We start from the raw sequence: 13,107 nt of genomic DNA, 5'->3' as shown, positions 1-13,107 counted from the left end.
TCATTTTCCATTCTGTAGTCCTCAATGACGCTGAGTCATTGTTCAGCTTCTTCTAATCTTGTATTATGAGTATCCAGAATCTTTTTAATTTGGCCAACAGTTTCTTTTATTTCCATAAGATCTTCTGCTTTTTTATTTACTCTTGCAATTTCTTCTTTATGCTCTTCTAGGGTCTTCTTCATGTCCTTTATATCCTGTGCCATGCTCTCATTGTTTGGTTTTAGTTCTTTGATTAATTGCGCCACGTACTGTGTCTTTTCTGATCTTTTGATTTGGGTGTTTGGGTTTGGGTTCTCCATATTGTCTGATTTTATCATATGCTTTAAGATTTTCTGTTGTTTTTGGCCTCTTGGCATTTGCTTTACTTGATAGGGTTCTTTTCATTTCAGAATGCAGACTCCTGGTTTCACCAAATGCACGGTCCCTGTGGATTTGGCAGACCTTGTCCAGCTGGTTCATTACTGGTACTGGTGTTCTGGGTCACTTTCTGGCTTTTATCTAGTTTTTTTCATGGAGGTGTTTTTTTGCCCTGTCTCACCTAGCTGCCATCTTAGGTTCTTCTCTCTCTCTTTCTTCTTTTTTAATGTAAGAATTTAGAAGTATAAATTTCTCTTTTGGGACTGCCTTCGCTGCATCCTATAAGTTTTGATATGTTGTATTTTCATTTTCAATTGCCTGAATGTATTTCCTATTTTCCATTGTGATTCTTTTTATCCCATTAACTGACTAAGAGTATGATGTTTAGTTTTCATATATTTGTGAATTTTCCATTTTTCCCTCTGTTACTGATTTTTAACTTCATTCCATTGTGGTTGGAGAAGATACATTATGATTTCAATTTTTTCAAATTTATTGATACTTGATTTGTGGCCTAAGATGTAGTCTATTCTGGAGAATTGTCCATGTGCACTTAAGAAGAATGTGTATTCTGTTGCTGTTGGGTGACATGTTCTATCTATATCTTTTAGGTCTAGTTGATTTAGAGTATTGTTCATGTTTTGTATTTCCTTCATAATCTTCTGTCTAGATATTCTATTAGTTAATGAAATTGGTATATTATATTCTATTACTATTAATATAGAACTGTCAGTTTTTCCCTTCAAATCTGTCAGTATTTGCTTCATATATTTTAGGGCTCTGCTGACTGAAATAGAAATTATTTTCTCTGACTTCTGAAGACAGCCTCCTTTGTTGATTGTAGATTTAATCAGTCACAGATATAATCAACTGAGGTCATATGTGTATATTATGTGAGGTAGCAACTAAAAGAACTGAGTAAACAAACAAAAACAGAAATATCAGCAAATGCTCAGAATTGAAGATAACAGCAAGGTCACCAGATATTAGAACAGTAGACAAAAGTGGATAGTGTTTGTATGTACCAAAATTTCATAAAGACATTCTATATTTTTTCTGAAAATATTGGTGTATGATTTCAGTTTGAATTTTGGTCCACCAGAAATCAATTTTGGTTAATGTTGTAAAGTAAGAATCTTACCTGACACCCCTTCCCAAACAAAACCAGTTGTCCCAAGGCTATTTATCAAATAGGCTATCCTTTTCCCACTGATTTTTAATGTTTCCTCTATCATGTACCAAGTTCTTATATGTACATAGGCCTGTATCTTGCTTTCCATGTCATTCCAATGATCAAATGATCTATTATTGTTACCAAGCAAGGGCTCAATGCCTGACATGCACAGGAGTCAATTCTTATGACATCAGGATTTTGAGAAAAGAAAGACCTTTATTACAAGGTTGACCAGCAAGGAGATAGGAGGCAAGGCTCATCTCTGTCTCCTTGACTTGAGGGCTAAGGAAGATTTTATGTGAGCAGGAAGTGGGTGTTGTAGCCAGGCACGGATTTGCCCATATGTGATAACGCAGGTCTTCCGCCAGATTTTCCTTGTTGAAGGATCTCTCATATTGGATTTACTTCTGATGCCTCTCTTAATTTACTTGACTTTGGTTCCAAGGGAGATGATTTTCATTCCTGGGGTAGTGGAGGTCATGTAAAGGTGCCAGTCTCGGTTTCTATGCATGCTCAAATTACATCAGCTTGCGAAACAAGTTCAAAAAGAGAAGTTGCTACTAACAATTTCAAAAAAAACTACTAGCAGGTTTTGGGTGGTGCTTGCAAAAGAGGCTCAAAAGGTGGAGTTACAGAGTAGCTAAAAGATTTGGGGGCAGTTTCATTACCGCTCTAATACCATATCATTTTAATTATTATAGCTCTGTGATATGTCTTAATATATGATAGGCCACATTCTACCTATTTGTTCTTCTTTCCTAAAACTGTCTTAGCTATTTATGCAGCTTTCCAAATGAGAGTTATGAGGGGGAGGGGAGGAGAATAGCTCTAGTAGGTAAGAAAAGTTATCATAAAGCTACAACAATTAAGACAATGCATATTAGTATAGTGAGTTGATCAACTGATGGAACAGAATAGGTAATATAGAAACAGATCTTAGTATATAGTAATTTAATACATAGTAAATAAGTGCCATAACAAGAAGTATTAGCAAAAAAAGGATTATACTGTAAATTAGTAATTTCAAACTTTAGTGTGTTGCGTTAGAATCACCTGGAAGTCTGGTTAAAAGACCAGTTGCTGGGCCCCACCCCCAGGGTTTCTAATTTAGTAGCTCTTGGATGGGATCCAAGAATTTGCATTTTTAACAAGTTCCTAGGTGATGTTGATGTTGTTTGTCTCAGAAACACAATTTGAGAACCATCTGTATAAACATAGCAGGAGCAATTGGTTCACTATTTAGGAGACATATTATTTTAAAATTTACTTAGATAAAGGAATGGAAGGGAGAAATAACATGATATATGCATGTGCAACAAGGGAAAGGGTGAAGGGAGAGAAGAAATTAAGTGATTCAGTATTTCTAGATGATAAAATGCAAGGTAGAGAGTAGAGAGAGATGAGACTGGAGAAGGAGGTCAGGCAAGTTCATTTAGAGATTTGTGGCCATAAGAAAGGGATTAGGTTTTATCCTGTAGTTGAAAGGGAAACATTGAAGGATTTTAAGCAAGGGAAGGACATGGTCAAGTTTGAACTGCTATTTAAATAGAGTGGAGAATAGTTTTGAGAAGGAAGAGACTGGGAATGAGACAGATTAGGATATGAATGATTTGAGGTCCTGAACTAGGACAGTGGTATTTAGGATAAAAAAGAGAAAGCAGTTTTAAAAATATCTGGAAGGCAACATTGGCATGATTTAACAAAATATTGAATACAGCAATAAGGGAAAGGGAAAAGTCAAGAATGATTCTCTGGCTTGTAACTTGAGTGACTGGTTAGATGAAGATGTTACCAACAGAAGTAGAAAATTAAGAGGAAGAATTGTTTTGTGAGATGATGAATTAAGTTGTAGCCATGTTGATTTTGTGGGATATAGAGCTAGAACTGTACAGCAAGAAGGTAGATGTATTAACTCAGGTGAGTTTCTAGGGTGAGGATTCTAATTTGACAGTCATCTCCATGAAGGTACATAGATCGCAAGGGAGAATATGCAGGGAAAGAAGTGCCAACAGAGAGGAAGAAATTGAAGATAAAGGAAATAGAAGGACTGAGAAGTAAAAATAGTTCCCACAAGAGTCTTGAAGAGATCAGTTATGAGAAAATATAGAGAGCCTTGAATAGGAGATGCATCACTTTTTTAAAATTGGCAGACAAGAGATATGGATGGGTATAGTTAGAAGATGTTTTGGGGTAGAAAGGTAGAATGTTGAAAGAGATTATCCCTAATGGCTTCAATTTTCCTGTGAAATAAGAGCCAAATTCATCTACCAATTTAAAGAAGGTGAAAGGTTGGTTTACGGTGAGAAATGCATAGAATAGTCATTGAGAAAATAAGAAAGTAAATTAAGGAAGAATACAAAGATTTCATGTTGTACACTGAGGGCTCATGTGGAAGCAGAAACCATGACCTTGTAGTGGTGTGTTGAGAATGATAGAGAATGATTGGAAAGCTTCCTCGAAGGTCTCAGGTAATCATCTAGTAGAAAACAGAAGTTCAACTCTTCCAGTTGCAAAAATCTGCCATCTACTTTATCAGCTACCAGAGATGATAAATATTTGAAGAAACAAGTTTATGGTAAATATTTGGTGTTTCATTGTATGTTATACCTACTGAACAAGAATGGTTAATTGTTATGTTTTAGGACCTGAATCATGGTTCGTGTCACACATGATCTCTCTGGGATCATAAAGTAGAGTAGAGTAGAGAGATTCTATTCTAGAGAGATGAAATAAGGATTTATCAGATTCATTTCATTCTTCATTTGGCTAATTATAGCAGAGAGAAGCTGGCAATACTATACCATAGCACGAAAAAAACTATACTATACTAGTACTATACAATGAAAGTTACTTACTCCAAAAAACTTCTCAAGACTTTATAACCCTAAAATATTCCATGCCATTTCTGTTGTCATAGCCCCTTCTTCATCCTGCAGTATTTGCTTACAGGGGATATTCTTTCAAACATTCTCAGCCAAGCTACAAAATGACTGAGGATGAGGGAGGGGCAGATATAAAATTTAACTGAGTCACAGAGATCTTTGCCCAACTACTAAAATTCCCCATAAACAAAATTTTTAAAAAATGTTTAGCCTTATACATAATGAAAGGAAAATTTCTTTGGAAATAGAGTAAAATTTTAATCTAATAAATAGCAAAGATTTTTGGAAAGGACAAAACACATTGGTAGCTATGATATGCTGAAGCATAAACTCTCACAGAAACTATTCAAAGAATAAATTAATTCAACCTTTCTTGGTGAGCCACTTGGCAACATATGCCCAAAACATCCATATGCTTTGCTTTAGTATCTCTTCTTCTGGGAATTTATTATAAAGAAATAATTAGAGAAGTGTACAAAGATTTATACAGAAGGAGCTTTATTTATAGCATAATTAATTATAATAAAAACAGCAATAATCTGGATTCCAGCAACAGAATAGCTTAATAAACTGGTGCAATGAAATTATATTTCAAAGGCTTATTAATAACATGAGGACAGGCTTAAAATTAAAATGCAGGATAAGAGCCCAAGTCTGTTTTTAATTTTTTAAGTTTAACAATTTAAGTATATATTTATATAATCTGTAAGTATTTATATAAAAGACTAAAAGATATGCATCAACGTTTTCATGGTTATTATCTGTGGCTGATGGAATTATGGGTGATTATTTTCTTCAGTAAAATTTTTATATCTTAAAAATGTTCTATGAGAAGCATATGTTATTTTTTTACATTTTTTATTGTAAAATATAACATATATACAGAAAAATGATAACTTTCAAAGTATGATTTAACAGGTAGTTAGCAAGTTTCAAAGAATGTTATGGGTTACAGTTCTACAATTTCAGTTATTTCCTTATTGTGAAGTATAACACATATACAGAAATGTGATAACTTTCAAAGTACAATTTAACAAGTAGCTGTAGAGCAAATTTCAAAGCATATTATGGGTTGCACTTCTACCAGGTCAGTTATTTCCTTCTGGTTATTCTAGTACCCTAGAAATTCAAAAAAAATTATATAAAGATTCAGTATTCATAATCCTTTGTTAAATCCTATCTTGTCTGTTTCTACCCCGCTCTCTCATTTGATCACTTTCTCAGTCTTCAGGGATATCTTGGCAGTGACCACCCTAACTTGTTCGTATTGAAAAGGGGTGTCGACATTATGGGGAAGATGCATCTGGCTGATGTTCTTGAAGAGGCTGTTGCCTGTGGGTTTGGGGACTTATCTGGCATAGGTACATTCTGGAGGATTTAAGTTTCTAAAAAGTAAACTTAGTGAGTGAAACTTTTAAAGAGTCTCAGATAGAGACCTAGGTGTTCTTTAATATTTTTAAGACTACTGTGGATTAGGGCTTGGCATACTGTGGGCATTTGGAATATCTAGCTAGAGCTTGCATAAGAGTAACCTCCAGGACAGCCTCTCAACTCTATTTGAAATCTCTTAGTCACTGAAACCTTATTTTGTTACCTTTCTTTTCCCCCTTTTGGTCAAAAAGGCATTCTCAATCCCTCAGTGGCATGGCCAGGCTCATTCCTGGGCATCCGTTATTTTAATAAGAAATAAGCATTATGAAAGAAAAAATAAGCTAAAATGAAGAATGAATAAATCATTCACTCTCTTTGTTAATTCTCTATGGAATGGATGACTTGGACAAAAAAAGTAGGTAATGGAGGATAGGAGGGAGATAACTAGAATCTGCCTAAAGTACACATGTTCAATGTTTGTTTTGATGAATTTCTTATTTGAAAGCATGCAGGGTTTTTTGTTTTGTTTTGTTTATTTCTTTTAATGCTTCACTCTACTAGAACTCATTATTTAGTTAGTAATGTGCACCATATTTGGAGGTAATCACCTGAGTGTTTTAAACTTTTCATTTTGGAACAATTTCAAACTTAGGAAAAAGTTGCTAAAATAGAATGAAGAATTAAAAGTATGTAGCTTTAAGCTTCAAATATGAATCGATTCAGACAATTGTAGGAATATTCTCTGCTCTTCTTTTGCTTACAAAAGTAATTCCCACTTTGATCTGGCAAAGTAGCTGAGATACTGTATATATAAACAAAGATGTTCTCCTATGTTAATTCACAAATTAAACAGTGTTAAAAGATTAAACCTCATTAGTAAAGCAGCTAAATTTTAGATCTATTGTTGGTTGTAGAAAAATTTTCTTTCTTTTTTAAGGTAATGATTCGAATGATACTTCAACTGAGGAGATAAATCTTATAAAATCAAACGTTTCTGACAAATTCAAGGAAACAGAAAAAAGGTCAGTCACATTTATTCAATAAAAACGTTTTAGAAACTACTAGGTGCCAGACCCTCAAATAGGTACAGGGTTTCTTGTCAATAAACTAATACTTTTGTGACTTCATAATATCAAAAGCCACTTAAATTTATTTTATACCAGTTTAGAGTCCTTTGTATATCTAATAGAAGATCTTCAGATTACGAGGCCTAGTTTTAAAACAATAGCCATTATAAGAGTATATATGTCCAAACCTGTACCTATTTGAGAAGGGGATATAGTTGGCAAGAATTTATTTCATGAATCTTCCATTTATGAGCTGTGAAATGTTGAACCAGTTTTTAAATATTTTTAAGCTTTGATTTTGTCATTTATAAAACTGGAATAATAATGTTATGTGCTAAATGTCTAGCATAGTACTGGAACATAATAAGTGCTCAGCAAATTATAGCTTCAGAAATTATTAGTTATACATTTCTTCTGCATTTTGTAAGTCAGGAGAGTCACTGTTGTGGCCTTCCTACATCTTATTATGAATCCCTGATAAAACATTCTAATTGACCTGTTAACTCTACCTTAAAATCCATTGACTTTTCTGCATTTTAGCTATCACTATTTTAGTCCAAACCTCCATTATTTCTTTCCTGTACCATTGTTTCCTAATTGGTTTCCCCAGCTGTACTCTTTACTCTTCCAGTTCATTCTAAATGTAACAACCAGATATTACTTTTATTTTTTGTTAAATAGTAAGTATCCATAAAAGAATATTTATAAAATATGTGTAAGATATGAATAGCAATACCACAAACACCCATATACACACCACCTGGTTATAGAAAAAGCATATTACTTTATCTTTGAAGTCCCCAGTGTGCTCTCCTAGATCTTACTTATGCCATCCCATCATCTGAGATAACAGCTATCCTGAATTTTATGTTTATTAATATATCCATAAACAATATCTTGTTTAGCTTTGCATGTGTTTTGAATGATAAATAAATGGAATCTCTCTATAGGATCTTCCATGACTTGCAATTTTTGCTCAGTGTTAAATGTCCCTGTGATTAATCTATTGTGCATGTAACAGTACTTCATCCATTTTCATTGCTATCTAGTATTACATTGTATAAACATATCTCCATTTATTTATCCATTCTACCATTGATAAGCATTTAGATTGTTACCAATTTTTACTATTACAACTAATACTGTGATTAATATGCTTGTATATATCTGCAAGTGTTTGATCTTTTAAAAACATAAGTTAGAATGTTGTTTTTCTCTATAGCCATTTAATAACTTCCCATTACACTTAGGGTCGGGGGGGGGGAACCTTGGCACAGCTTAAAAAGACCCTGCCTGCCGCTACAGGCTCTTCTCTAATCTCTTCATACAACTTCAATTCCTCAAACCAATCATGACCTCATGGTCTTGGCACATGTATTTATTCTACTCAAATAATCTTCCTTCCACATTTTACCAAGTATCACGCATTCCTCGGGTCTCAATTTAACTGTGGCTTCTTCAAAGAGGCCTCCCCTGACTCCCACAATCTAAATTAGTTATCTCCCATTAGTATTCTTTATGGTACTCTTGGCTCTTCATTCTTTGCACTTATCATGGTTTATTATTATTATCATTATTATTATTATTATTTTGTCCTGGGGAAAAGAGATCCTGTCTCTTTTGTTCAGAGTAACTGATAAGTGGTCGGCATTCAACAAATATTTGCTGAATGAACTATTATACTAGGCTAGAAATTTCAAATAGAATTCTGCACATGCATTATTCATTAATGATTGCTAATTTCAGTTCAGTGATACATTTTTAGGTTTTTCATAATTTATAAAGAATTTTATGATAATACTAAGTCCTGAACTATTCGAAATATCTTGAAATCAGGCCCAAATCTCTTGTTCAGTCCCATCACTATCAGCTGTAACAATAGAGTAATTTTAGGATCCTGTGGATCGGGAATGACCAAAGTTGATCCAGACTGAGAAGATCTACCCAGAGTCACGCTGCCTGGCTTTAGCCATTTTGAACTAAATTAACCTCTGTGACTTGGTTGAGAAGAATAAGTAATGAATGACAATTCACTTCTGGCTTTTTACATAAAGTGGAGAATTAACAGATCTCTCTCTCAAAAGACAGGGAATCTCTCAACTAATAAATTGACCTGAAATAAAAGTGAACCATATGTATTAAATAAGTGAAATAAAGATTGACTACAAATCTCTTATACATGTAGTACTTTAAAAATAAAAACAGTAGCAGTGTGTAATTTACATGACTGTTATCAAAGGAAAGTTATACATTAATTCTACAATGTTGAGATTGATACTTAACTGTTATATTTTTAATAATGAAACTTTGACATGATATTGAAATAAATTAGTGGTTTTCTAAAAATTTTAACCTTCATTCTTCCATAAATATCTTCCCCAGGGCTGAAAATACATGGTATCTGGAGAAATATCCTGATAAATTAACAATAATGATTCAAAAGCTTTTCATATTTGCATTTACATGGGCATTTGGAGGAACTTTAAAACGTGAAGATGAACATGAAGATGATATACTATTTTGCTTTGAACGCAATTCTCTTGCAAAAGTAACCTATGATTTCAACAACCTTGTTCATGAGTTATTTGAAAATAGTTCACAAGTAGGTAAGTTTTGAAAACAATCACTATTATGCTGACATTAGAATATTAATTTAAAACTTTTATGTTTGGATTTATACTGATTAGGTCCACCTTTTAAAATGTGAAGATTAGGGGTAAAAGAGGGTTAATAAATACCCCTGAACACTGTCACTTCAATGAAAGGAAACTAAAGAAAATTAGATTCCCATATAATTCATGATGCTACAAGTAAGCTGAGAGCCTAGGAAGTGAAAATAACAAAGAAAAAGACTTGAAACTGTGAGCTTAATCAAGCTGATCGGCTATGTAACTGAATCTGTATTATCCAAATTACCATGCAGCAAGAACTCATATAGAAGCAGAATATTATAGTCTCACATTTCTTTTTTCAAAATGTTGCTAAATTATTTTATTGTCTTAGATTTCTTTAGTGTTTGTGCTGTTTGAATCAGTCCTAAAAAATGGAATCTATCCTAGTACTTTAAAACACTAAACTTTCCTACCTAGCTGTAACTGATTAAAGAAAGTTTGAACAGATAAAAATATTGTTCTTGCAGGTATCAAAAAGAGACAGAATATTAAACATGAATATATTTAGAAGAACATCATTAGATGAGAGCTGAAACCTTACAAATCCTACCAGTTTGTCAGAAATAACTTTTAAATTGTCCTTACGAGGTTGTTTGTTCGAAATTTGATTTACAACATCTGGATGGCAAAGGTTTTATGTTATTTCCTATGGAAATTAACTTTTAATCTCAAAACATTGTATGTCTATTTGTTGTTGAAATTAATTATTTAACTTGTCTCTATCTCTTAGAGATAAATAAACTGCCTTGATTTGTTAGCCAGAAATACCTTAAATTCTGTATTTCTTCCCCCTATAAACCTAAAGGCAAATTAATAAGTTATTCATTCTGTTAGGTCGTCTATCTTAAAACAGTGGATATGAGAGACTTTCTTTTATCATCTGAAATACCAATCTAAAATCTAATTTAGGAAGGGAAGGAGAGATGGTGGAAGCAACCATAAAACTATAAAACCAGCAGACTAGAAATGAGAAAGGGAAAAAAAAGACCACTTATAACCAGTTTCCAAAGAGTAATTCTAAAAACATAAAGAAAAGTAATATTAAGAAAGTATACTAATGAAACCACCCATTATAATATTAATATCTTCCAGATGAAATTGCTATTTAAAAATAAATATATTTAGGTTTCTCAAAGAGATAAATGAAAGAACAACATCCATTTTAAAATATGAACATGAAGCAAAAAGAAATAAAACCAAAAAAACAACATATGACTATGAAAAAGAATCAAAATAGAAATTTTGGAAATGAAAAATGTAGCCATTTCAATGATTATTTCAATAGTTAGAGTAAACTTTACTTTGGGTGCCATCAAAGAAAAAATTAGAAATTGAAACCTGGAAAAACAAACTGACTGAAAAAGATAGAGAACAGCAGTCAAGAGAGACATAATATCAGCTAAGATTTTCCAGAAGAAAAGTGGGGGGAGTGTTGGAGAAGCCACATTTGAAGAGATAATATCAGAGAATTAGCCAGAATTAACATAAATCCACAGATTAAGCACATATAGGCACTTCATAGTGAAGCTGCAGACATCAAGGAAAAAGAGGAAATCTGTAAAGGTGTCATAGAGAAAAGTATTATCTATAAAGGAATGATAATTAGCAAGTAGAGAATTTTTCATTAGCAATAACAGCGATCAGAAGACAATGTAGTAGTGTCTTCTAAGTGCTGAGGCAACCCAAAATGTTATTCTTGGTTAAACTATCATTTAAGAATGAGATCAAATTAAAGATCCATTCAGACAAACAAAGACTGAAATTGGCAAGCACCTATAAGTCTTGCATAAAAGAATTATTAAATCATACTGCAGCAAGAAGACTAGTGTGATGGTTTGGAGGTTTTATGGACCCCAGAAAAGATCATGTTCCTAAAGCTAATTCTTTCCTGTGGGTGTAGACCTATTGTGGGTTGGACCTTTTGATTAGGTTATTTCAGTTGAGGCATGCCCTGGGGGGTTCTTAAACCTCATACTGGAGTCCTTTATAAAAGGATGAAAGACAGAGAGAAACACACAGAAGCTGAGAGAAAAGGACACACACAGAAGACAGAGAAAAAGACACAGGCCTCAGGAAGATAGCCACAGATGGAGCAGCCATAAGCTGAAAGCAATAAGATCCAGGAGAGAAGGACCAGCAGATGCCACCATGTGCCTTGCCGTGTGACAGAGGTGTCCACGATTGCTGGATTGCCTGTTGATGCCTTGATTTGGACATTTCCTGGACTCAGAATTGTAAGCTTGTAAACTAATAAATCCCCATGTTAAAAGCCTGACCATTTCTGGTATATTGCATTTCATCAGCTTTGACAAACAAAAACAACTAGTACATTCAGTTGGAAGGTATGCAGTACAAAAATAATTATAATCATAGAACTTGGTAAAACAGTTCAATTAACAGATATAATTATTAGTCATAAACTATATTACTCTTTTGTATTAAAATGTAAAATTAATAATATTCACAAAATTACAAGTTGTAGAAGAGAGTATTCAATGGATCATTAAAGTGTGATAAGGTCTTTGATGTGTTTTAAAATAGAATAGAAATATTGAAAAGCAAGATTTTCTAGAAAAATGTATAATTCACTATATATATATATCAACCACACAGAAAAGTTGAGAATAAAGTAAAAAAGATATTAACAAATATAAACCAAAAGAAAGCAAAGTAGCAATAATATATAATAAAGTAAAATTTAACCTAAAAGATTTAGGAAGAATAAAAAAGAATACTACATTAAAAAAATAACAGTAACCCCAAAAGATAAAATATTGAAATTATATGAATTTAACAACAGAAATCTTGGAATAACAAAACCTGACAGAATTTCAAGGAGGAATTAACACTTCTAAAATCATAGTAAGAGAATTTTAACATATCACCATTAGAAACAAAGATGAAGCAGACAAAAAAAATGTAAGGCTGAATTGTTAAGTGATCTGACCAATGTGTGACCTAATTGGTATCTATATATGGAACCTTGTACCAAAAAACAAAGATCTTTATTTTCAAGTGCACACAAAACAATTGCAAATATTTACACATGTTGAGTTACAAAGAAAGCCTCAACAAGTTTCAGAAAATGAATATTATATGTATCATATTCTATGAACACAATGCAATCAAATTATAAAATAAGCATTTTTAAAATTGTGTTTGGAAACTTTTCAAAATACCCTTCTAGAAACTCATGAGTTAAAGAAAAATATGGAAAAAATAGTGGATCAGGTGCTCTGTAGGACTCTCCTGTTAAAGAAATAACCAAATTCTGCACGAAAATTTAATTATCAATGCATTTCTAGACTTGGATAAAGTAAGAGAAAACAGTAATTTGCCAAGAAAAGTGGAGTTTAAAATGAAGGATGGCGTGTAAGCACCCAGAAAAGTTGGGGTTACCCTGAGGGAAAATGTCAGTATCAGTGATGCAACTGACTTTGAGATTAAGCCTTGGGCCACCAGCAAGGTAAAGAGCTAAACTTAAGGCTTCAAAATTAAGCTGAGGACCTCAGAAAGGACCTCAAGTGGTTCCCTGTCAGTAACATCCACTCATTCCAAGCAAAAGTAAAACAAAACAAAATAAA

At 33.0% G+C, this 13,107-nt stretch overlaps 1 protein-coding gene across 1 annotated transcript in view; it reads left to right on the top strand.

The window, feature by feature from the left end:
* The window catches only part of DNAH14 (dynein axonemal heavy chain 14), a 426,387-nt gene that overhangs the window by 202,271 nt on the left and 211,009 nt on the right, over positions 1-13,107 (top strand). Inside the window, exons 40-41 of the mRNA XM_037805786.1 lie at positions 6,722-6,806; positions 9,234-9,457. Coding sequence (XP_037661714.1) covers positions 6,722-6,806; positions 9,234-9,457 — 309 coding nt within the window. The remainder of the gene's footprint in view (positions 1-6,721; positions 6,807-9,233; positions 9,458-13,107) is intronic.

Source organism: Choloepus didactylus, chromosome 2 (genome assembly GCF_015220235.1).
Source record: "Choloepus didactylus isolate mChoDid1 chromosome 2, mChoDid1.pri, whole genome shotgun sequence".
In the NCBI taxonomy this organism is placed as follows: Eukaryota; Metazoa; Chordata; class Mammalia; order Pilosa; family Megalonychidae; genus Choloepus; species Choloepus didactylus.
The sequence above is the reverse complement of the archived record's forward strand: the minus strand, read 5'-3'. Positions and strand labels throughout refer to the sequence as shown.